The sequence below is a fragment of the Bos javanicus genome, chromosome 4, assembly GCF_032452875.1.
Source record: "Bos javanicus breed banteng chromosome 4, ARS-OSU_banteng_1.0, whole genome shotgun sequence".
NCBI classification, from domain to species: Eukaryota; Metazoa; Chordata; class Mammalia; order Artiodactyla; family Bovidae; genus Bos; species Bos javanicus.
In genome coordinates, this window is record NC_083871.1 from 89,673,001 (window position 1) to 89,698,343 (window position 25,343).

Consider the following 25,343-nt stretch of genomic DNA (forward strand, 5'->3'; position numbering starts at 1 on the left):
TTTAACATCACTAATAAATGGCACAAAGACCCATGGTAAGAGAACCTGCATGGACACCTTAAACTGGCAAACTATAATTTCAAAGAATCTGATTACTTAATATCTGCCATTCTGCATGAAGTGAAACAATGCAAAAGCCTGATTAGTAAACAGATAATAAGAAAATAAGAGAAAAGATGTGCAAAACTGTATTAAAACAGTCTCCCACAAACTGACAAGAAAAAAGAAAAAAAGCCCAACAGAAAATCAGGTAAAGAGTAAGAGCAGACAATTCAAAGAAGTAAAAAGGTTCGATAAATATAAGATTTTTTAAGTTTCCAAGTACTCAGGGAAACTAAATATACCTAAAACCTGCCAAACTGAAAAAAGTACACATATTGTTAAAGCAATACCACTGACAGTATAAGGAAGGGACATGCTATTTGCATTTGAATCCTATGACATTTTGGCATATAATCTGGTGTCATCTACGAAAATAACACGTGTTTACTCTTTGATTCTTCAACCCCACCTTTACGAGTTTATTTTAGAGAAAAAATAAGCTTGAATGTACAACTGTTCAAGGATGTTTATTAAAGCATTATTTGTAAGAGTAAGAAACTGAAAACCACCTATCAAACAGAAAATGGCTGCATTCATTATATTAGATGGACGTAAAACATAATGCAGCTATGTATACCTGTGATGGGTTCATTTTGATATTTGGCAAAACTAATACAATTATGTAAAGTTTAAAAAAAAAAATAAAAAATAAAAGAATGAGTTTGAGTTGTATGAATTAGCCCAGAAAGAGGTCTATGATCTATCATTAAAGAAAGCAACCACTATACTAAGGTCTCACTTTTGTGAAAATTTTAAACAGAGGAAAAGATATATATGTTCATATAGAATTATATATATATTTTTATAAACATGAATGGTTTGAAGAAATCATAGTCAACTGTTACCTTTACCTCAGCAAGTGGGCATAAAGGCATGGAAAAGCTACGTAGCTTGATACTGTTGTATATACTACTTCTGTTACTTGAAAATAACTGGAAAAACATTTTAGGAGAAAAGAGATTTCAAAAAGTATAATTATAAATCATACTGGCTCTAAATGATTGGCACCTGAAGTAAATTGGCCTCTTAATGGGTGGTTCAAGTTGTCACAGATTAGGCTAAAATGCTGTCATCAAGGTGCTAGGAAATATGAAGAATTTTAAAGCACATAAAATGAAGAAATAAACATGGACAAAATAACCAAATCACCAGCATTTGAATGGCACTGACTTTGCCATCAGTTAATAGTAAGAGAGGTTGGGCAAATTATATGATCCCCATTACTCAAAGCCTCAGTTTCCTTTCTGCAAAAGGGAAGAATAATAGCAACCTCACAGGAGTGCGGTTAGGATTAAATAATGACTGTTAGCATTTATTTAGTGCCTCTCAAGTCACAGATGTTAATTTTAATGCTTATTATTACTGATATAGATAGAGCATAAATATTCATTAAATAGATCACAGTAGGGAAGAAGTTAGGTTGTAGGAAAAAAAAAACATAGGGGATAGAAACATGACATAGACTTTAAAGCTCAAAATGTACAAGCAAATACCGAGACAAAATGGTAAAGGAAAAATTATTACAGATTGAGTAAATTTTTAAAATTTATATTTGAATAGCCATCTATTCAGGTAGATAATAATATAAATATACCATCAATTATCTGCTAATATTTTATAATTAGGTACTTAAATAGCTCAATATAACTGGGAACTCTTAAGATATGTATGATCAAAAAATACTTGGGCTATTGGAAGTAAAGCAGCTAGAAAATAACAAGCACATTGTTGACTGGGAAATGAATACAGATTTTTAATAAGTATATATATTTTTGTTGTTATTGTTGTTTATTAGCTAAAGTTGTGTGGGACTCTTTGCCACATCATGGGCTATAGCCCGCCAGGCTCCTCAGCTCAGTTCAGTAGCTCAGTCATGTCAAACTGTTTGTGACCCCATGGACTGCAGCACACTAGGCTTCCCTGTCCATCATCAACTCCTGGAGCTTGCTCAAACTCATGTTCATTAAGTCAGTGATGCCATCCAACCACCTCATCTTCTGTCATCCCCTTCTTCTGCCTTCAATCTTTCTCAGCATCAGGGTCTTTTTCAGTGAGTCAGTTCTTTGCATCAGGTGGCCAAAGTATTGGAGCTTCAGCTTCAGCATCAATCCTCCAATGAGTATTTGGGACTGATTTCCTTTAGGATTTATTGGTTTCATCTCTTGCTGTCCAAGGGACTCTCAGGAATTTCTCTAACACCACAGTTCAAAAGCATCAATTCTTTAGCGCTCAGAGTTCTTTATGGTCCAACTCTCACATCTATACATGACTACTGGTGAAACCACAGCCTTGACCAGATGAACCACTGTTGGCAAAATCATCTCTCTGCTTTTTAATATGCTGTCTAGGTTGGTCTTCTCTCCATGGCATCTGGTCCCATCACTTCATGGCAAATAGATGGAGAAACAGTGGAAACAGTGACAGACTTTATTTTCTTGGGCTCCAAAATCACTGCAGATGGTGACTGCAGCCATGAAATTAAAAAACGCTTGCTCCTTGGAAGGAAAGTTATGACCAACATAGACAGCATATTAAAAAGCAGAGACATTACTTTGCTAACAAATGTTCGTCTAGTCAAAGCTATGGTTTTTCCAGTAGTTACGTATGGATGTGAGAGTTGGACTATAAAGAAAGCTGAGCACAGAAGAACTGATGCTTTTGAACTGTGGTGTTGGAGAAGACTCTTGAGAGTCCCTTGGACTGCAAGGAGATCAAACCTGTCCATCCTAAAGGAAATGAGTCCTGAATATTCATTGATGGGACTGATGCTGAAGCTGAAACTCCAATACTTTGGTCACCTGATGTGAAGAACTGACTCATTTGAAAAGAGCCTGATGCTGGGAAAGATTGAAGGCAGGAGGAGAAGGGGACGACAGAGGATGAGATGGTTGGATGGCATCACCGACTCTATGGACATGAGTTTAAGCAAACTCTGGGAGTTGGCGATGGACAGGGAAGCCTGGCGTGCTGAAATCCATGGGGTCACAAAGAGTTGGACACGACTGAGTGACTGAACTGCACTGTACTGAGGTTGGTCATAGCTTTTCTTCCAAGGAGCAAGAATCTTTTAATTTCATGACTGCAGTCACCATCTGCAGTGATTTTGGAGCCCAAGAAAATAAAGTCTGTCATTGTTTCTCCAGTTTCCTCATCTATTTGACATGAAGTAATGGGACTGGATACCATGATCTTCATTTACTGAATGTTGAGTTTTAAGACAGCTTTTTCACTTTCCTCTTTCACTTTCATCAAGAGGCTCCTAAGATTTTCTTCACTTTCTGCCATAAGAGTGGTGTCATCTGCATATCTGAGGTTATTGATATTTCTCCCAGTAATCTTGATTTCAGCTTGTGCTTCAGTCAGCCTGGCATTTAGCATGATGTACTCTGCATATAAGTTAAATAAGCAGGGTGACAATATACAGCCTTGATGTGCTCCTTTCTCAATTTGGAACCATTCTGTTGTTCCATGTCCAGTTCTAACTGTTGCTTCCTGACATGCATACAGATTTCTCAGGAGGCAGATCAGGTGGTCTCGAATTCCCATCTCTTTAAGAATTTGTTTAGGAAGCATCACTACATAAAAACCTAGCGGATGTGATGGAATTCCAGCTGAGCTATTTCAAATCCTAAAAGATGATGCTGTTAAAATGCTACACTCAATATGCCAGCATATCTGGAAAACTGAGCAGTGGCCACAGGACTGGAAAAGGTCAGTTTTCATTCCAATCCCACTAGGCTCCTTTGTCCATGGGATATTTTCAGGCAAGAATACTGGAGTGGGTTGCCATTTCCTTCTCCAGGGGATCTTCCTGACCAGAGAATTAAACCCATGTCTCCTGCATTTCCTGTATTGGCAGGTGGATTCTATACCACTGAGTCACCTGCGAAGCCCAGTAGGTATATATACACACACATAAATGTATGTACATAAATACTAATATAACCCAAATCAAGTAATCCTTACCATTCCAATTTGAAAATGTAACTACATAATTAAGGGAGGAGTACTGTTTTTTTGTATTAGGATACAAAAAGGTTTAGCATGTTTCTTTATAATGAATATCAATTTAACAAAAAAAAAGGAGATAGGGAGATATTAAAAAAGAGAATTTATGTTGATGTAGTAATTTTACTTAACAGAAACTAAACTGGCAGCATCAAAAGCACCCTTAGTTATTAGGGGTATGGAATTAACGGATATACACCACTATATATAAAAACTGGTAAATAACCAGAATATACTGTATAGCACATGGAACTGTATTCAATATCTTGTTAATAACCAATAATGGAAAATAATCTAAAGCTGTACACCTGAAACTAACACAATATTATAAGTCAACTATAGTTAGGTAATTTATTAAAAAACTGTCCTTACTTGAAATGTTTGAAAAGCTGTCCTCTTGCTCTGATTGACATACACCACCAAAACTCTGGTTGGGGGGCAAATGCGCAGATTCTAAAATCCTATAATTGAAAGAATACAACTTTTAATTGCATAAAGCACAGTCAAATAATGGTCAGTTTACCCATAGAAACCAAGAGCTTAGTGAAATTACATGAAAATTCTGTGTGCGTTTTTGTGTGTGTACGCATTCTTCAGTTGGTCTATAGCTTTCATCAGATTATCAGGAGTTTCCAAGAGACTCTAAAATTTAAAAAACCCAAGTCTAGAAAGATAAAAGTGAAATAGTGGGATCATGAAATATTACAAATAAGCTGGGTATATAATACATGTCATTCTAAGAACAATCTCACTCTAGACTCAAGCAATGAAATACTATATGGCTATATTCTGCAATCTAAGAAATAAAGTAGGAAAACTGATATAAGGTTATTAAAATAGCTAATTTCATTGATGTTAAAGTCATCTTGATTTAAATATGTTAAAACAGAAAATAGTTATGTCATTTCAATTTACTGAACAGGATATTTTGTATATCTCTTTGAAAATATGCAGAAGACTTTTTATTTCCCCAGAGTATAGGTCAAAGAGTTTCTACACACAATGACTAATAGGAATACTTCATGGAAAAGGGAAGTACAAGTGTAGCAGGATTTAAGGTACTACTCACTTTCTGGGCACACCTGAAAGTTTTAAAAATATGACACCATGAAATAATTCTGCTACCTATTTTCTTAGGTATACATACTTTAGAAAGGCAGTATTTTTTCCATGGAGGACCAAGTACGTTTGGCATTCTAGGTATATATATATCAAGTTTTCCAAACTTTAGCTAAGCTCCAGTTTCCACTGTTTGTTTCCATACTTAGAGAAGGTGAAAAATGGTAGAACATAAAGTGCAAAGAGTAAAGGTAGGAAAGAATATAAGTAAACGTTAGAAAACTAAGGACTATAAACTCAGCTCTGCTACTGTTTAGCTATTTGAACTCACGATCACTTGATTTGTTTCATTTGGTTCAGCTATTTTTAAAAAATGGATAATGGCACAGAAGGCTCTAAGAATCAATTACAAGGGACTCATTAGATTCCCCGGAGAAGGCAACGGCACCCCACTCCAGTACTCTTGCCTGGAAAATCCCATGGACGGAGGAGCCTGGTGGGCTGCAGTCCATGGGGTCGCTAGGAGTCGGACACGACTGAGCGACTTCACTTTCACTTTTCACTTTCACGCATTGGAGAAGGAAATGGCAACCCACTCCAGTGTTCTTGCCTGGAGAATCCCAGGGACGGGGAGCCTGGTGGGCTGCTGTCTCTGGGGTCGCACAGAGTCGGACACGACTGATTAGATTCCCTCTCCTCACCTCAGAACTACATTTTCTTAGAAATCAGCTTAATTAATACCTTATTTACAATTTCTGGATAGGTATATAATAGGCTTACTTTTTCAGCTGATCCACATCGGAGTTATTTTCAGGCAAGACTCTGATTCCCCGACCATAACTTGTGCCTCCATGAAGATGAAACTCTAGGGCTAAAGACGTTGCCAGGTTCTCTGAACTGACTGACTGAAGTTTGGTATGGAGGCTATAAATTCTAAGGAAGCTTCCAACCTAAAAGCAGATGGTTTGTTATTTAGAAAATGGAGAAAATGAAAAAAAAAATCTCTGATTCAATATTTAACAACTAATATGGGGTATAGACCAATAACCAGGGGTGTTGACCCATCAGAAAGGGAACTGGTATGCTACACTGATGTATACTCAATATCAGCCCCAAGGACACCATATAGAAACCAAAATGTGTGTATGTATACATACACATGCATGTATAGATACGTATTATGCATTTTTTTCAAATCTAAAGGCACATTTTCATTTTGGGGATATTAAGACATGAAATACGATTGAGTCTTAGCTTTAGTAAAATATAGTAGCTGAGAAACCTATTACCTAAATCAAATTCAAGCCCCCTATTTGATTAGGTTGTTGAAAATAACCTGCTTTAGATAATTTAAGATACATCACTGATAGCTGGCCCACTCAGTTGTGTTTGACTCTTTGCTACTCCATGGGCTGCAGTCCACCATGCTAATCTGTCCATGGGATTTCTCAGGCAAGAATTATGGAGTGGGCTGCCATTTCCTACTCCAGAGAATCTTCTTAACCAGGGGTCAAATTCATGTCTCCTGCATTGCCAGGTAGATTCTTTACCATTAAGCCCACTGGGAAGCCCAATTTCAGGTAACATTTAATTAAATATGACCACTAAAACACTCTCATTATGAGACTACTAGAATAGTTTTAAATGTGTTATTATATCAAAATAATAAACTTCCTCTATTCCACAAGAATTCACCTGCCAGTTCAAGAGATGCAAGAGACACGAGTTCAATCCCTGGGTTGGGAAGATCTCCTGGAGTAGGAAATGGGAACCCACTCCAGTATTCTTGCCTGAGAAATCCCATGGAAAGAGAAGCCTGGTGGGCTACAGTTCATGGGGTCTCAAAGAGTCTGATACAACTGAACAACTCTGAATGCAGCACACATTCCACAAGTTTGATGGAAAGAAAACATTTGTAAAAACCATTTCTGTCAGGACACCATAATGTGAAACAGACTCTGTGAGTTCAAATGTAGAATTAAACCAAATATATTTTTGAACTAAATGTCCTATTGTAAATTTTAGATGTTGTGCCAAACTTAATCTTAAAAATTTAACTCAGATGACCATTATATCTACTACTGTGGGCAAGAATGCCTTAGAAGAAATGGAATAGCCATTAGAGTAAACAAAAGAATCTGAAATGCAATACTTTGATGCAATCTCAAAAACAACAGAATGACCTCTGTTTGTTTTTAAGGCAAACCATTCAATATCACAGTAATCCAAGTCTATGCCCCAACTAGTAATGCTGAAGAAGCTGAAGTTGAATGGTTCTATTAAGACCTACAAGACCTTCTAGAACTAACACCCAAAAAAGATGTCCTTTTCATTATAGGGGACTGAAATGCATAAGTAGGAAGTCAAGAGATAACTGGAATAACAGGGAAATTTGGCCTTGGAGTACAAAACGAAGCAGGACAAAGGCTAACAGAATTTTGCCAAGAGAACACACTGGTCTTAGCAAACACCCTCTTCCAACAACACAAGAGAAGACTCTACACACTGATATCACCAGATGATCAACACCAAAATCAAGATACATCCTTTGCAGCCAAAGATGGAGAACCTCTATACAGTCAGCAAAAACAAGACCAGGAGCTGACTGTGGCTCAGATTATGAACTTCTTATTGGCAAATTCAGACTTAAATTGAAGAAAATAGGGAAAACCACTAGACCATTCAGGTATAACCTAAATCAAATCCCTTATGATTATACAGTGGTAGTGAGAAACAGATTCCCAGGATTAGATCTGATAGACTGCTTGAAGAACTATGGATGAAGGTTCGTGACACTGTATAAGAGGCAGTGATCAAGACCATCCCTAATAAAAAGAAATGCAAAAAGGCAAAATGGTTGTCTGAGGAAGCTTTACAAATAGCTGAGAAAAGAAGAGAAGCTAAAGGCAAAGGAGAAAAGGAAAGATACACCCATCTGAATGCAGAGTTACAAAGAATAGCAAGGAGAGATAAGAATGCCCTCCTCAGTGATCAATGCAAAGAAATAGAGGGAAATAATAGAATGGGAAAGACTAGAGATCTCTTCAAGAAAACTAGAGATACCAAGGGAACATTTCATGCAAAGATGGACTCGATAAAGGACAGAAATGGTATGGACCTAACAGAAGCAGAAGATATTAAGAAGAGGTGGCAAGAATACACAGAAGAACTGTACAAAAAGGATCTTCACACAGATAACCATGATGGTGTGATCACTGGACTAGAGCCAGACAACCTGGAATGTGAAGTCAAGTGGGCCTTAGGAAGCATCACTACAAACAAAGCTAATGGAAGTGATGGAATTCCAGTTGAACTATTTCAAATCCTGAAAGATGATGCTGTGAAAGTGCTGCACTCAATATGCCAGCAAATTTGGAAAACTCAGCAGTGGCCACAAGACTGAAAATGGTAGTTTTCATTCTAATCCCAAAGGAAGGCAATGCCAAAGAATGCTCAAACTACTGCACAACTGCACTCATCTCACATGCTAGCAAAGTAATGCTAAAAATTCTCCAAGCCATGCTTCAACAGTACATAAACTGTGAACTTCCAGATGTTCAAGCTGGATTTAGAAAAGGCAGAGGAACCAGAGATCAAATTGACAACAACCGCTGGATCATGGAAAAAGCAAGAGAGTTCTAGAAAAACATCTACTTCTGCTTTATTGATTATGCCAAAGCCTTTGACTGTGTGGATCACAATAAACTGTGGAAAATTCTAAAATAGATGGGAATACCAGACCACCTGACCTGACTCCTGAGAAATCTGTATGCAGGTCAAGAAGCAACAGTTAGAACTGGACATGGAACAACAGACTGGTTCCAAATAGGGAAAGGAATCTGTCAAGGCTATATCTTGTCACCCTGCTTATTTAACTTATATGTAGAGTACTACATGCGAAATGCTGGACTGGATGAAGCATAAACTGAAATGAAGATTGCCGGGAGAAATATCAATAACCTCAGATATGCAGATGATACCCTTATGGCAGAAAGCGAAGAAGTTAAGAGCCTCTTGATGAAAGTGAAAGAGGATGGTGAAAAAGTTGACTTAAAACTCAACATTCAGAAAACTAAGATCACGGCACCCGGTGCCACTACTTCATGGGCAAATAGATGAGGTAACAATGGAAATAGTGACAGGCTTTATTATTTGGGGTTCCAAAATCACTGCAGATGGTGACTGCAGCCATGAAATTAAAAGACGCTTGTTCCTTGCAAGAAAAGCTATGACCAACCTAGACAGCATATTAAAAAGCAGAGACATTACTTTGCCAATACAGGTCCATCTAGTCAAAACTATGGTTTTTCCAGTAGTCATGTAAGAAAGCTGAATGCTGAAGAATGGATGCTTTTGAACTGTGATGTGGAGAAGTCTCTTGAGAGTCCCTTGGATTGTTACGAGATCAAACCAGTCCATCCTAAAGGAAATCAGTCCTGAATATTCATTGGAAGGACTGATGCTCTAGCTGAAGCTACAGTACTTTGGCCACCTGATGCCAAGAACTGACTTATTTGAAAAGACTCTCATGCTGGGAAAGATTGAAGGCAGGAGGAAAAGGGGACGACAGAGGATGAGACGGTTTGATGGCATCACCGATTCTATGGAAATGAGTTTGATCCAGCTCCAGGAGTTGCTTATGGACAAGGAAGCCTGGCATGCTGCAGTTCACAAGATCACAAAGAGTCAGACATGACTGAGCGACTGAACTGAGTCCTAAAAATACCTTTACTATAAAGTATTTGATATTCTCTTAAGAAGACTTAAAAAGAGACACATACAGAATATTATTAAAGAAACTGACTTCTACTGAAGGAAGAAGCTGTATAACCTAAATCACATTTATTATAAATCAATTTCCCACCTCTGCTTATTATTGTCTCAGTTCATTGTATTTCTTGTCATCACTCTGGATTTGATAGGAAAGAAACGGTGGGGGAAAGAAAAGGAGGGGGAAATCCATACTCCTTGAGCTACTTCTTCATTCTCAAGGATACTTTTCCCAAATAATCACGCGTTTTATAAAGAGGTAAAGCATTTATTCTTTTCTTCCCTGACTTCTAACACTGACAGAACAGCAGGGGAGCAGGGTAAATAAACTCAAGAAGAAAAACACAAAAGGAAAAAGAAAAAAAGGATAACAAATTGATTTTCCTCATGGTCTCCAAAGTAAAGTAAAAAGAAAATATAAAATTTATTTCTATTTATGCACTTCTATCTCATTCTTTTTGAACATTTATTATTCTATAATTCTTTTTAATATACTCAATATATTAGAACAGTATTTGTATGTAATCTACAAAGTACTTAAGGCCAGACCCAGGTGGAAGATACCATATCCAGAAGTGAAAAGTTTCAAAATATAATGATAATTTCCTAATTAATTATTCTCTAAAATTAATGCAATTTCTGTCAAAATCCCCAGTGCCTTTCCTGCAACTGTAAAAATTGATCTGAAAGTGAACAGTTAAGTTAGTTTTGAAGACTGAACTGGGAGTGAGGGCTTAACCTATGAAGTTTCATTTAAAAATAAAGGTATAAAAATTAAGACAGGCTGGTATTAATGGAGACACATGTATGATCATGGATAAATCTTAGAAATATAATGCCAAAGGAGAAAAGCAATTTATAGAATGATAAATAACTATATGCATTTTTCAGAAAAAATTCATAAAATAAAAGCATACTAAAAATGGTTGTACATGCCTAAATGTTAGGATAAATAAAAAAAGGATATTGGGAAGCAAAAAATTAGGATAGGCAGAAGTACAAAGAAGGTTCCACACACAGAGTTTCATTTCTTAAAGTTAAAAATACCTAAAATAAGTGTGCAAAACATTTATAAATATTAAGTTTGGGTGACAGACACATGGATGTTCGTTTGTCTCTACTACTGCATTTCATAATTAAACAAAATAATATTTTAAAGATCAAGAGAGAATTTATATATACATAGGCTATAAAAATGACAAGTTGCTATTTCCAGAAATTCCTTCTGGAGGCAGCATTGTATTTTTTTAAGCTTGCTAAATATACTATAAAATATGCCCGATGTGCTGTTAAAATAGACAAATACATAATAAATAGTCTTGTTGTTAATGTGGTAAGATTCCAAAAATACAGGTGAGGGAATCATAATCCCAAAATTATAAAACATATGTCTAAACGTTGTTATAAAAGTCCATTTTAATACATAAACAAAAAAAGCAAACAAACTAGCTATTAAGAAATTATTATTCCTTTTTAAAAAATTTAAATATTCCCTATAAACTTTCAAAACTTTCCCTTTAGGTTTAACATTTTTAATAACCTGTATATGTCTGAAAATAATCAAACTATAGTTCTTGGGTCACTGAATGCCAAACATACTAACTAGGTATATTTTATAATTATTTTTAAATTGTGTCAGAATAAGCCTGGGGATTGAAAATACCCTGCTTTTGTTTATAGACAAAATGTTTGAAATGTCATTATGTGTGTGTGTATTAAATGTTTAGGGAATGTGAAATCTTACTTAAAAAGCAAATTTTCAGAAAAATGTTAAAAACGTTACAGCTAAAAAACTTAAGCTGTAAAATGTACAGAGAATTCAATTATATCATACTTTATAACTGCCTTAATTGTTCTTTATTAAATAAAATAAAAACCACATTTTTCCTGTTCCTACTCAACAAAAATACATGTATTCCATGCATTTCATTATAGATATGCAACTTTAACCAGTTTTCTTCAAGTGCTGATAAGAATTCATTGGCTATCAGTATCATTCGACTCGGGATTTCTTAATTTAGTATGAAATGGTTGGAGTTTACCTCAGAACAAATAAAATATGCTATCACTGTACATTAAATAAAAGCCTACAGTTATATTATTTTTATACAGATAAAATTATTTCCATTTTTCTATAACATTACAGATAAATATGTCATGATATCTTTAGAGAAAAATTAATTGCCTACATTTTCTTAATTATGTGTGCTCAGAGCACCCTCTAGTGGGTGAGATAAAGCAGCGAAAAGGGAGATGAAAAATATTTTTTTAAATTTCAGGAGGCTTACTGATTGATTCATTCATCAGAAGATAGTATTTACTTCACCCTTACAATATGGAAAGCATTGTGGTAGGTACTGTTCAGGACTCGGACAAGAGAGAGGAACAGAACGACCTATAGAAGCAGCACAGAGACAGGGAAGGGAATTAAACGGTAAAAGTCCAATCTAAAATGTAAATTTTTTCATTTGTAAAAGAACTCTACCTGTATCTTAAAAAGATTTTAGAATTGGCTTTATCATTATATTTATTTTTGAAACTAATCAATGCAGATAAAATCAGGGAAAAGCATCAAAAGATACCTTCAACGGTCAATTTTCTGACGAAGTATGAACACACTCACAAAGGAAAAAAAGTGCACTTATCACCTTCCTTGATCTGGATTTGAACCTAATTTATTGAGTTGGGTGGGCTTATTTGTAAATAGTATGAAAGTGGAAATACTTCCTCTTCAAGAACATTTATTTGCAAAAAAGAAATTAGGCACTAAAATTCATATCTAAAAAAACTGCAATTCACTTTCACTGTTTTCTTCCTATTAAGTTGGCTGTGTAACTTCTTCAAGGTAGGATGGAAGCCTTATTTGCAATAAAGAAAATCATTTCTTTATACTGCTTAAGAGGATTAGCTCTGGAAGCAGACACTGTACATTCAGATACATGCTTCACCCAAGTGGCTGTGAAATCTTGGGCTTAACCTCTGAGTGCCTCAGTTTTCTCATTTGTAAACAGAAATGATAGTACCTACTGCATGAGACAGTGCTAAATACATATGAAGTGCTTCATAAATGTTACTATTATGATTGCTATTATTAATGATACTCTTCTTGGCAAGAAAGGATACTTGCAAACATAAAATATAGTAAAATGAAGAAAAATATTTCTTAAAATGTTATTAATAAACAAGAAGTGCCATAATTAAGCAGGATGCTTTTACCTAGAAAATTTTATCTCAAAAACTGAGCAAATTCTAATAAAATGCATGATACACATAAACAATTTATAATATATTTTAGAGATAGATTAACAATTTCTTAGATCAATGAGTACAAAGTTAAAGACTGGATTTTATCAAACCAATTAAAAAAGCTTAGCATTTTTTAGGTTTACAAATATTTCATACATCCTCCATCAGTTTCAGCAAATTTTATTACAAGATAAAATTTTTCTTTCTTATTTTCATAGCAAAATTGGGCACAGCTTGAAGATATTCAGAAATGCTCTTAAATTTTAAAAAGCTGTTCAAGCCATTATAATTTTAATGTATCATCTAATAATTTATTTTAAACATGCATTTTACAAATTAGAAATTAAAGAAAAAATAAATTTGGAATTAATTTCTAGACCTCAAATATCACCTACCATGTGATTTACCCTAAAATTAATAAAAACACAAAAGACAAACAAGTTTGCAATGTAACATCACCTTTAGAGATTTAGCCACTTGAACATGGTTATCATAGACTAAAATGTCTGCTGTCAGATTCTGCAGCTGATGGATGCGACTTAAATCACCTTCAAGAGCAAGGTCCTGCATTAAGACTCTCCAAGATGGGAATGGGGTCCTGGTGCCATCCCATACCTGCACAAGAGGCAGAACAAAACTTTAATGATCTTTTTATAAAACTGTGGAGGCTAAAAGAGGTTTATTTGCTGGTAATATAGCTTAAAAGTAATTAAATATATTCCCCCAAATATCTGCTAAGGTTTAAATAGGATCTATATTTTTTCCTGATTGTACAAGGACTACATATGTATAGGCAATGAATAAAATATAAGTAAAAAAATTCAAACTGTGAGCTTAGAAAAATGATTAACACATTGCTGAATTTTATTATTTTTTCTTTTGTGTATTTATAATATATATGTCTTTTCCTTTTTACCAAACTAGCATTCTACTCTGCTTTTCATTTCTTACTTTACTGCTGGGCAGTTTTTCAAGCAATCTTATATTAGATGTAATGAACACAAGTGAATGACAATCATGGGTCCTTGAAAAGGGAAAGGTATGTTGGATTGCTGTTTAAGTTACCTTGAGATAGAGATAGGAAAGGAGCACAGGACAAGCATGCACTATCCCATCCTTAAGACTTGAACTAGCTTGTGCTGTGCTAAGTTGGTAGAGATGACTGATGCTTTATTATGCTAAAAAGGCATCGCAAAAGACTTTTAATGAGAGGTGGGAATGGCCCTGCATGTCCGAAGTTGGGTTGTACTACAGAAAACAAGCTACTTAAGTAGAAAACACATTTTTTTAACTGTTATTTTTTTTTTTTTCAGTTGATGTAGAGCTGATTTACAATGTATTAGTTTCAGGTGTACAACAGTGATTCAGTCACACATGCGTGTGATTGGTTACACATGTGTGCAATCAGTTACACATGTGTGAGCACACACATACATACACGTTAACTTTTTCGTATTCTTTTCCATTATAGGTTATTACAAGATATTGAATACAGTTCTCTGTGCTATACACAGGTCCTTATTGTTTATTTTATATATAGTAGTGTGTATCTCGGAGAAGGCAATGACACCCCACTCCAGTACTTTTGCCTGGAAAATCCATGGACAGAGGAGCCTGGTAGGCCGCAGTCCATGGGGTCGCTAAGAGTCGGGCATGACTGAGCGACTTCACTTTCATTTTTCTCTTTCATGCATTGGAGAAGGAAATGGCAACCCACTCCAGTATTCTTGCCTGGAGAATCCCAGGGACAGAGGAGCCTGGTGGGCTGCCATCTATGGGGTCACACAGAGTTGGACACGACTGAAGCGACTTAGCATTAGCATAGCATTAGCATTAGTGTGTATCTATTAATTCCAAATGCCTAATTTATTCCTCCCCTTGTCCTTTCCCTTTTGGTAACTGTAAATTTGTTTTCTATGTTTTTAAGTCTATTTCTGTTTTGTAAATAAGTTCATTTGTTTTATTTTTTAAGATTCCAATAATAAGTGATATCATATGACATCTGTCTTTCTCTTTACTTAGTACCATAACGTCTAGGTCCACCCATGTTGCTGCAAATGGCACTATTTCATTCTTTTTTTGGGTAAATAATATTCTATTGTGTGTGTGTGTGTGTGCGTGCATGCATAAAAATGGTATATCTTTATTCATTCATCTATTCATAGATATTTAGGCTGCTTCCATGTCTTGGGTATTGTAAATAGTGCTATGAAAACTGGACATATCTTTTCAAATTAGTTTTTGCCTTTTCTATATACATGCCCTAGATCATATGGTAACTCTATTTTTAGTTTTTTAAGGAACTTTCACACTGTTCTCCACAGTGGCTGCACCAATTTACATTCCCACCAACAGTGTCGGAAGCTTCCCTTTCTCCCTATGCTCTCCAGCATTTGTTATTTGTAGACTTTTTAACAATGGCCATTTTGACCAGTTTTGATAACTCATTGTAGTTCTGATTTGTGTTTCTCTAATAAAGTGATATTGAGCATCTTTTCATGTGCATTTTGGCCATTTTCATGTCTTCTTTGGAGAAATATCACTTTAGGTTTTCTGCCTATTTTCTGATGGGGTTGTTTGGAAAAGACCACATTTCCATACAAGTGTCTGCTAGGGTCAGCTTACAGAGGAAGTACTGAATAATGCTGGTACCAGTGCTAGGTGTTAAAGTATCTTGAGTTTGTGTCACTAGCTCTGTTACTAAAAGAACCAGGACAATAACGTTGGAAGTAGTAACATTATGTCCCAGACACTTATCTTCACTTGGAATTTGTTCTTTCATTGTGTGTACATGTTTTTGAGCAGACCAATTCATGAGTCTTTTGAAGGAGGGACTGAGAATAGAGTGTAAATCAGACTTTGCTTTGAAATTCTGGAACTTTTGCAATCTTGCATCAAAACTCAATGTGTTAGGAATTTGCATATTATATACAGATCTTTTTTCCAAATAGATAACAATCACCATTTAACAATCTTTCTTTGTCAACTTGAAATGCTAATGTTATTTTTATTATTATATTAATAGCAACATGGGAACAAGAGAGGATGGCAAGGAGAGAAACTTTACTATGTACTGTTTAAAAAAATATTTTAAATTTCTGGGCAATGCTAAAATTACCTACTCCAAAATTAAATACCTTATTAAAATACTACCTTGTACTTTCTACAGTTATGTTTGTTACTTTTTCAATTTCTTGACATGAAAGATTATTCTAATATGCTATGCCTTTTTTCTTTCTTTGTTTATGAAGACATTTAAGGCTCTAAATTTTGTCTTTGAGTATACCTCCAGACATAGCCTTTAACCTATTCTTATTAACATTATAGTCTTAATAACCTATAATTAAAATTAATTTCTTTTAACAAACAGCACTATATAAGGGAATCATGTCTACTAGAATAATTAAAGTGAATAGTTTACTATTTTATAATATTTATAATATTTTATAATATTTATAGTTACTAATAAGGAGACTGATATTAGTATCATATCTCAGTTAAGAGGAGAAATAATTATGCTATATTCTATGGTGACCGGAATTCATTTGGAGTAAGATCTGGCTTCTTTTGTTTTCAAAATAAAATTTAAAAAATATATAGTTCTAGTTTGGGATAGGAAAATCAACTTCAGAAAAAAAAGTATTAAAATCTGACTTCCTGTATATGAAATGAGTAAAATATTGCTATATATTCATCTCAATATATTTTTGCTATGTATAGGAAACATTTTTAAGTATATAAATGAAGGTGCATTAATCACTAAAGAGAATATTGTGAATTTCTATCTTAGTAAGTTTATGTCTGCAATGTCATTTTAGTCATTAGAGTACAGTATTCCATAATACATAAATAATTCACAAAATTCTCTATTGCTAGAACCCAAGTTTTTTTCTGATTTTTGTCACTGTAAGAAATATATGGAGAAATATTCCCTTAAAGGCATTTTCTCACATTCTAAATTATTAGTATAAAATAGATTTATGAAAAGAGTTGTTGAGACGTATAGAGAGACTTCTGAGATTTCTTTCAAATTGTCCTCAAGGAAATCTTACTAAAATAACTTCTTATATTCATAGCTGAATGCTATATTTTAAAATAATCTCTACATGAAAGTTGTTTCTACTTATCTGAAAAGGCTATCGATAAAAATGGGATGCATGCATGATTTCTTGCTTTAGAGAGAAAATGCAGATTCAGCTATGTCAGCTAAAAGGTGGTAGGTTTTACCTCAGAATTGCGTACTAACAACACAGCAGTCAAAAGATGGAGAATACTTCTGTGCACAGCAGATTCATTATCATTAGAAGTGTTTGATGATTAACAAATGCTCATTTGTTAAGTAAGTCACTTGGGGCATAAAGTATGACTAGTTGACTTAAAATACCTTCTCATTTTGTTTGGATGATTTTATGTTGCTTTAGCTTCAGTTTTGTCAGATTTAACTCATTCACCCTTTTTTATAGCACACATTTACTTTCTTAGATTATTTCACGTATATATAAATATGTGCTATTTTCAACTTCAGAAACTTATTTTATTCAATCATTTCTATCTTCGCTATTTTTTTTTTAATATGGGCATGATACAACTGATAATAATGCTACAACCCAATACCTGCCCAATGCCACTGAATTCCACTTCCCATTGCATTCCATCACCGCAAAGAATAGGAAGCTAAGAAAGAACCACAGAAGCAGGGCTGAAGTAGTGTTTGTTTAACAGCATCCTGCCTTGGCAGGGTTCAGTGAAGATAATATCAGACAACTGACCTCTCCAGAAGCTATTCATAAATAAACTGGAATAGGTATAAACAAAGATTAGATGGGTCTTAGGCCACCTTTTTAATCCTGTGGATTTAAAAACAAAACAAAATACAAGAAAAATAAACACTTCAAAACCATCTATGATCTACCCGTGAAGCAGGTAGTGAAATAACCCAGAAGAGAACCCAATGTCAACAAACAAAGAAAGCAGATAAGTGAGAAGAAAGGCTACATCCACATGGAGTAACAAAACTACACATTTTTCGAAATGTAGTTTAAAAATAGCAAGAGGAAACAACTCTTTTTACCAGTACTAAAATAAGAAATATATAAACAGCATAAAGTATACTATATTTAAAATATAGAACTGATAATACTATTTATCTCTAAAAGTTTAGGATGAAGAAGGAAAGTTCAAGAATAAAGACACATGGGAATACAGGATCATTAAAAAGGTTAGATTTTAAGTTATTAATACGTAGCTGCTTATTTATTCCATCAGAATGCTGAAATATAAGGTCTTTTTAGGCTTCGAGGTCATGCTAACTTACAATTTTAAGTACTTAAAAACACCCACCTTTAGAAGAAATGATGCTCCATCCACTTCAGCTTTGCCCAAGAGCTGGCAAGTCAGGTCAAAATACTGCATTGGCTGGACATCACACAATTTGACTAATATTGAAGAAGGTGAAATATGAGTCGATGCCCAAATACGTAAAGCTTCTACCATTTTCTGGTCCTCAGCAGTGAAGTTAAAACACTTGCTTGCAGTACGAGGAATGATAGGAGCCCCCAAAGTTCCCTCAAATGTCAAAGATGCAAAGCCAGAGCTGGTGATACCTTGAGTCTCCTTTTTATATACTTGGATCTAAGAAAGTGGCAATGTAGAAAACAGAACAAACAGGTTACTGATGTAGAACCTAGGAACTGGGAACAGGAGACTATAAAATTTTGCCAATACAGTTATTAGAGGACATTATTTTTAAATAACTAGCGCATGAAATGATAAAAATCTACTGGGCTATATCAAAATCCTTAAGTACCATGTAAACTGTAAAACACTATGCAAAATTTATTTTTATTTTTTAAAGAGCTAGGTGGTAGCTCCCCTAATACTATCGGTGCACTTTTACTAACAAGACAATCATTAGCTTTTTTAAAGATATAATTTATAAAAAGAAAAAGGATAATAAGAAATAGCTACTTATGAATATTGTAGAGAAAACTAGAATACTCAAAATATAAGAGTCTGAAGTGGATAAAACGGAGCTGAAACTAAGGTTTCATCAGTCTGACTGAGAGAACTCAGATAAGCCTTAAAAACATTGGCTTTCTGAATTTTGAGGCTCAGTTATTAGGTGCACATGTAACATGACTGTTACATCGTCATAAAATAATCCTTTTGAACTTATGAAATGCCTTTTAAGTCTCCTGTAATACTGTCTGATATTAATAAATATATTTATGTATTTATGGAAAATTGGAAAAATGTAGTCAACTGATGGATGCTTAAACTGTGATGTGTTAAAACTTGTTTGATATAACTAAATCAGTACATAGATAAAAATTTATAGAAATAAGTGAATATTTTACAAAGGAATAATGGTTAAAAATCAGAAATTTAGGCTTCTATCTCAAGAAGCTGCACAAAGAATATTATCTCAAATCCAAGGAAAGTAGAAGGGAAACACAGTCAAAGGTAAGAGAAATAGAAACATATAATAGAGAAAATCAAAGCTAAAAACTAGTTCTCTGAAGAGATTAACAAAAATAATAACCCTAGAAAATGGTTGATTTGGAAAAAAAGAAATGAAACACAAATTATAATATTAAGACTACAAAAAAGGATTTATCATTACAAATCCACCAAACAGCTAAAAGATGAGTAACATATGACCAAATTTATACCAATAAAGTCAACAATTTGAATGAAGTAATTTTTTCTAAAAATTAAATACATCAAAACTGATAGAAAGAATAAAAAAAAACTCATTCATCTTAAAGAAATCTTAATTCATTAATATAATCTATCAACAAAGAAATCATCAAGCTCGGATAGCTTTACCAGTGCATTATTCCAAGCAGTTAAGTAAGGAAAAACCTAGTAATCTTGCATAAACTCTTCCAGAATTGATAAAGAAGGGCCCATTTCCTGTTTTCATGAGGCAGAAAAACTTTAATTTCAAAATTTGTCAAAGACATTGTAGGAAAAGGAAATTCCAGATCTAAATATGAAACAACAAAATTGTAATGACTTCGAGGAAAACTTAGAAGCTATCTTCATAAAATGAGTAGACAAAGAGTTCTTAAACAAGAAATTACAAAAGTATTGACCATAAAATAAAAGTTAATAAAGTAGATTATATTAAAATAAAGAACTTTTGTTCATCCAAAGACACCATTAAGAGGGTAAATAGGCACTATAGAGTGAAAAAATATTCACAATTCATATACCTGACAAAAAAATCTGTAGAGCCTAAATATATAAAGAGCTTTCACAAATCATTAAGAAATGGATTTTAAAATCCTATAAAAAATGAGCCAAAGACTCAAATGGACACTTCATACTTGAGAAGACACACACATTTTTTAAGGTTCTCAGTTTCTTAATTTTTCAGGGAAATTCAAGTTAAAATCACAATAAGATACTAATACAAATGCAACAGAATGGTTGAATTCAGAAAAATGGAAAATATCAACTGCTGGTGAAAATGTAGAACAACTAGAATTCTTCTGTATCACTAAGAGAGTTTAAGTGGTAAAAATCACTCTGGAAAATTAAATACATGGTTTAGCTACGAAGTGAAGTGAAGTGAAGTCGCTCAGTTGTGTCCGACTCTTTGCGACCCCATGGACTGTAGCCTACCAGGCTCCTCAGTCCATGGGATTTTCTAGGCAAGAGTACTGGAGTTGGTTGCCATTTCCTTCTCCAGGGTATCTTCCCGACCCAGGGATCGAACCTAGGTCTCTCGCGCTGTAGGCAGATACTTTATCGTCTGAGCTACCAGGGAAGCCCAGTTTAGCTATAAACTAAAGCAAATATATGCACAGCCTTGAACTTAGGAACTACAATCCTTGATATGCAATCAACTGAAATGCATATTATATAATATACATTATAACTACATATGTAAATGTGTATATGTTATAAAATTACACATATTCAGTAAAATATATGTAGTAGACTGTCTATAGCAGCATAATAGCCCAAACTGAAAACTACTTAAACAACTAACAGTCATGTTAGTTGTTTGAACTAAGTCATGAACTAACGGAATAAATATATAAATTCTAGTGTGTTCTAACAATGGTATACCATTTAGCAGTGAAAATGAAGAAAGTAAAACTATATGCAATAGTACAGTTGAATCAAAGCAGCAGAAATCAAATGTTCCAAAAAAAAAAAAAAAGACTAATAGTGTATTCTTTTTATATAAAGAACAAATATAGAGAAACTAATAAATGTGAGAAGTTATGAGATTATTTACTGCTAAGGGTGGGGAGAGTGTGAATGGCAACCCTAGGTGAGGGTACAATGGAAGTTTCTACAGTGCTAGATACATGAGCATGCTAATACTGTGGAAAGAGAGATGTATATTCCACTTCAATTAAACAACAGACAAGAATTGTAAATATAGTTTTCCATGAACAGTGAGGTTAAGGGCACCAACCATCCATGTAACTAAAAATCCTCTTTTAACTTACAGTCAGCCCTCTATTGGAGACAGAAATGGCAACCCACTCCAGTGTTCTTGCCTGGAGAATCCCAGGGGTGGGGGAGCCTGGTGGGCTGCCGTCTCTGGGGTCGCACAGAGTCAGACACGACTGAAGCGACTTAGCTTAGCAGACCTCTATCCTCATTTCAGCATTCATGGATTCAACTAACCATGGAATCTTGTTTACTACTGAAAAGAATCTGTGCGTAAGTGGACCTGTGAAGTTTAAAACTGTGCTGTTCAAAAGTCAACTGTACTATAGGAAACAGCAATGTGTGAGAATCAGCTATTTTTTTTTTGGAAATGTGTATAAGCCTATAATATAGTGTTATAATAATAATCTTTCCAGTTCTCTTTAACCAAATGTTCTCCACTATTCTTCTGTCCTCAGGGGAAAGGCATTAATAGAGCAAGAGAGTTATTTCCCACCATATCTAAGACCACTGATAGAATACCCCCGGAGTACCTCACTCATTTATGAGCATCAGTGATCACAAGAACCACAGACAAACCGAAACATTAAAAGAAAAGACAACAAAGATAGTGAAGGAGTTGCATGGAAACTCATGTAACAAGAGCAAAACAGCAAGGGACTAGAATGTTTAAAACTTAAGAGACTGAAAATATTTAAGTACTGAAAAGCTGATTATTAAAAAATCACATACTATCTAATAGTTTTGCCTTTTTACTAAAATTCTTGCACGAAATGCAGCTAGTCTGAATCGCAGCAGCTAACACTTCCGTATACGGAGGTCAGGTAGTTTGTTCAAATGAAGAGGTTTCCTAATATAAATCATTTGAAGTCTGATCTTATTTACATTTCTTCTTATCTCTTGAAATGCCTGCAGTCACGTTCTAACAAAGCAATCACATTAATTAGTGTTAAATAGTTTCAGTGAGCAACATTGAGTTCTCTTCAAACAAATGTAAGTTCTAAACAGTATGAGTTATACCTTCAGCCTGTGAAAGCGAACGATATCTCCATTTTTATAAATCATTGGAAGGGCTTCATAATTTCCACTAAAGAACAGGCAGGTTAGCTTTACATTTGTCTGGTCCACAATTGTTACAACTGAGCAATAATCTGGAAAACACAAAAATATTTTACTTGACTTTTCGTATTTCAAAGCATCTAATAAAATAAGAAAGTATTAATACTGAGTTCAAAACATCAAACTTTATTCCTCCCTTTAGTCTTCTAAGAACAGGATCAAAACATAGAGAAATTTTCTTCTCTCTTGAAATGCACTGCCAAATTATTTTGCAAAAATGTTTCACAAAAATTCATTTTAGAAAGTTTAATAAAACAAAAATAAAAACCCTACTTAATGTAAATTGTCTTGGAGGTAAAATAACATTTTTATTACCTCAAATTTATAAACTGTAAAACAGATAAAATATTTAAATAACATATTTATAAACACAATTAAATTTAGAGTAAAAACAAACAAAAAATACCAGAAGATATTTGCAGTTAATATGATTAAGAGTGAACATATTGCAAAAAGACACTGTAAAAACTGGTTATAAACCCCAGGGATTTACATTGAATATGAAATTCAAATGAACAATTCATAGAAAACTATCTAATACCAAATTAAAAGGAAAAGCGATGATCTGCTATTAATACTTACAAAAGGTTACACATGAGAACAAGAGGGGTATTTTATACAATTTAAACTGGCAAAAAAGAACTAACCAAATTTAATGATAGTTGGGCTGCCATGAAAAACAAGTAACTTCAAACTGGTGGTAGCAAAAACTATAATAGATGTTATCATTTAAAGTACATGTTTCAGAAAAATGAACACTGAGAATATGTGTTGATTTCCTTCCTTCTCAATACTATACTCAGTACAGACAGAGGAAAAGATAAACCCAAAACAGTGAAGGGAGAGGAGAGGTGAGGAGAGAAGCGTGAAGGAGATGGAAAAAAGATATCAACATTATTTCAGGAAGTTTGGAAAGTAAATGGTTAAGGGATCAGATGGACAGAGAGGATGCAAACAGAAAATACTCTGAAGCAGCTACAGCAAAGACGGGAGCCTTTAGGATTAAGGGAGACAGTGAAAAACAGCTAAAATTGGGGCTAATGCAAAGTTTACACATGGAACAACTGCTTCAATGATCACCCATCTTAACCTTCCCTTGAAGATGATTTCAGGTAGGCAGGTGGGATATCTCAGTCTCTAACTGCACCTCTTCGTGGAACACAGACTGCTTTCCAAGGAAGTTTCACTGATAGACCAAGAAGTGGTAAGGCTTCTGATGAGGATGTTAGTACCCAGAATAAACCCTCTGCATTATAACTTTAGGAGGTCTATAACCAGATAGAAAGCTGTCCTCCCACCCACCTTAGACTGACACTTTCAATGTGCCCAGTGTGAGTACTATTTGTTTCCTATTGTAAGATTTGTCTCTTATTAGAAGTGTGAACATTATAAGATTTCTTGTTTAAAAAAGAGATCATGTTGAAAAAACAAACTCTTCATATACAAAGCAAAGGAAACAACTGTCTAAAATGTCTAAAACAAACGTCAAAAATCTAAAATAAATGATACCTACGTTTGTAAATGTAAAAATAAGACACAGAACAAAAACAGAAGAAAAGGAGGAAGAACACCAGGAGGGGGAAGGGAGAAGGAGATGGAAGAGAACAGAGGAGTACGGAGAAAGGGGCAGGAATGGGAAAGTGGGGAGACAGGACTGGAGGGAAAGAGGGAAAACAGAAACCTGATTCTGTGAGGAGGGGACAATAATTAACTCAGAGAACATAAAAAACTTTAAAAACAAAACCTTAACAAGCATCTTCAAAAACAGTGAAAATACATTATATCCTCATCTCTTGATGTAGAGGGTCTATTGGACCCGGTTTTTAGTTTTGGAGTTTCCTTTGTCAGTAGTTTTAACTATTTATAAGGAGTGTTATTTCGTGACATTTTTTCTCTTAGCAGTCTTCCAAAGATTAAAGGTAAATTCACTTATTTTTTAATAGAATAAAACACATTCTTTTTTAATAGAATAAAACATATTCTTGCTTGTGATGACCATATGGCTCTTTTTTACCCTTTTATAAATCTAAGATCTATTATGGAATTTTTAATCATGTATTTTCCTTTATCTTGAAATATTTTTTCAATTTCATTCTCCTATTATTTCATCATTATTCCTACCTATGCTTAAAAAAGACTAAATTAATATTAAAATGGGAAAATGAGAGACTTGCTTAGGAGAAAGATGCAGGAGTGTAAAGAGTCATCCCTGGTGCATGCACTGCTCGATGTGTTATAACACCTTTCAAGACGATACAAAAAAACAAGTTTGAAAATGATCTTTGGAATTTCTTCTTCTGCTTTAAGAATTCAGTTAAGAATTCAGAACTGAAATTTTCTGCTAATGGCCATAGAGAAGAAAATTGATAGAATTCCTTTAACCATTATTAGATGAAGCAGAAGCTGAATGCAAAGACAGGCAACAGCACATTAGATTCTATGGATAATGAGTAATGTACTTTGAATAAAACACAAATGATCTGAAGGTTTTAAGTTTCATGTAATTTCATGACAGACAAAACATAAGGGCAAAGAGATCACTAGTCTAATGAAATCTAATTCAGGTACACAAAGATCAAACTCGGTATCTTTACATTTTTGTTTCCTGACAGATTCTGCAAAATCAC

At 34.3% G+C, this 25,343-nt stretch overlaps 1 protein-coding gene across 11 annotated transcripts in view; it reads right to left on the reverse strand.

Moving 5' to 3' along the window:
* POT1 (protection of telomeres 1) overlaps positions 1-25,343 on the reverse strand; it is a 98,026-nt gene that overhangs the window by 22,938 nt on the left and 49,745 nt on the right. For all 11 annotated transcript variants that reach the window (XM_061414590.1, XM_061414592.1, XM_061414587.1 and 8 more), the window contains 5 exons: positions 22,618-22,748; positions 18,526-18,816; positions 13,645-13,800; positions 5,950-6,119; positions 4,483-4,571 (listed from right to left, as the gene is read on the reverse strand). In XM_061414590.1, the coding sequence (XP_061270574.1) occupies positions 4,483-4,571; positions 5,950-6,119; positions 13,645-13,800; positions 18,526-18,816; positions 22,618-22,748 (837 nt within the window). The remainder of the gene's footprint in view (positions 1-4,482; positions 4,572-5,949; positions 6,120-13,644; positions 13,801-18,525; positions 18,817-22,617; positions 22,749-25,343) is intronic.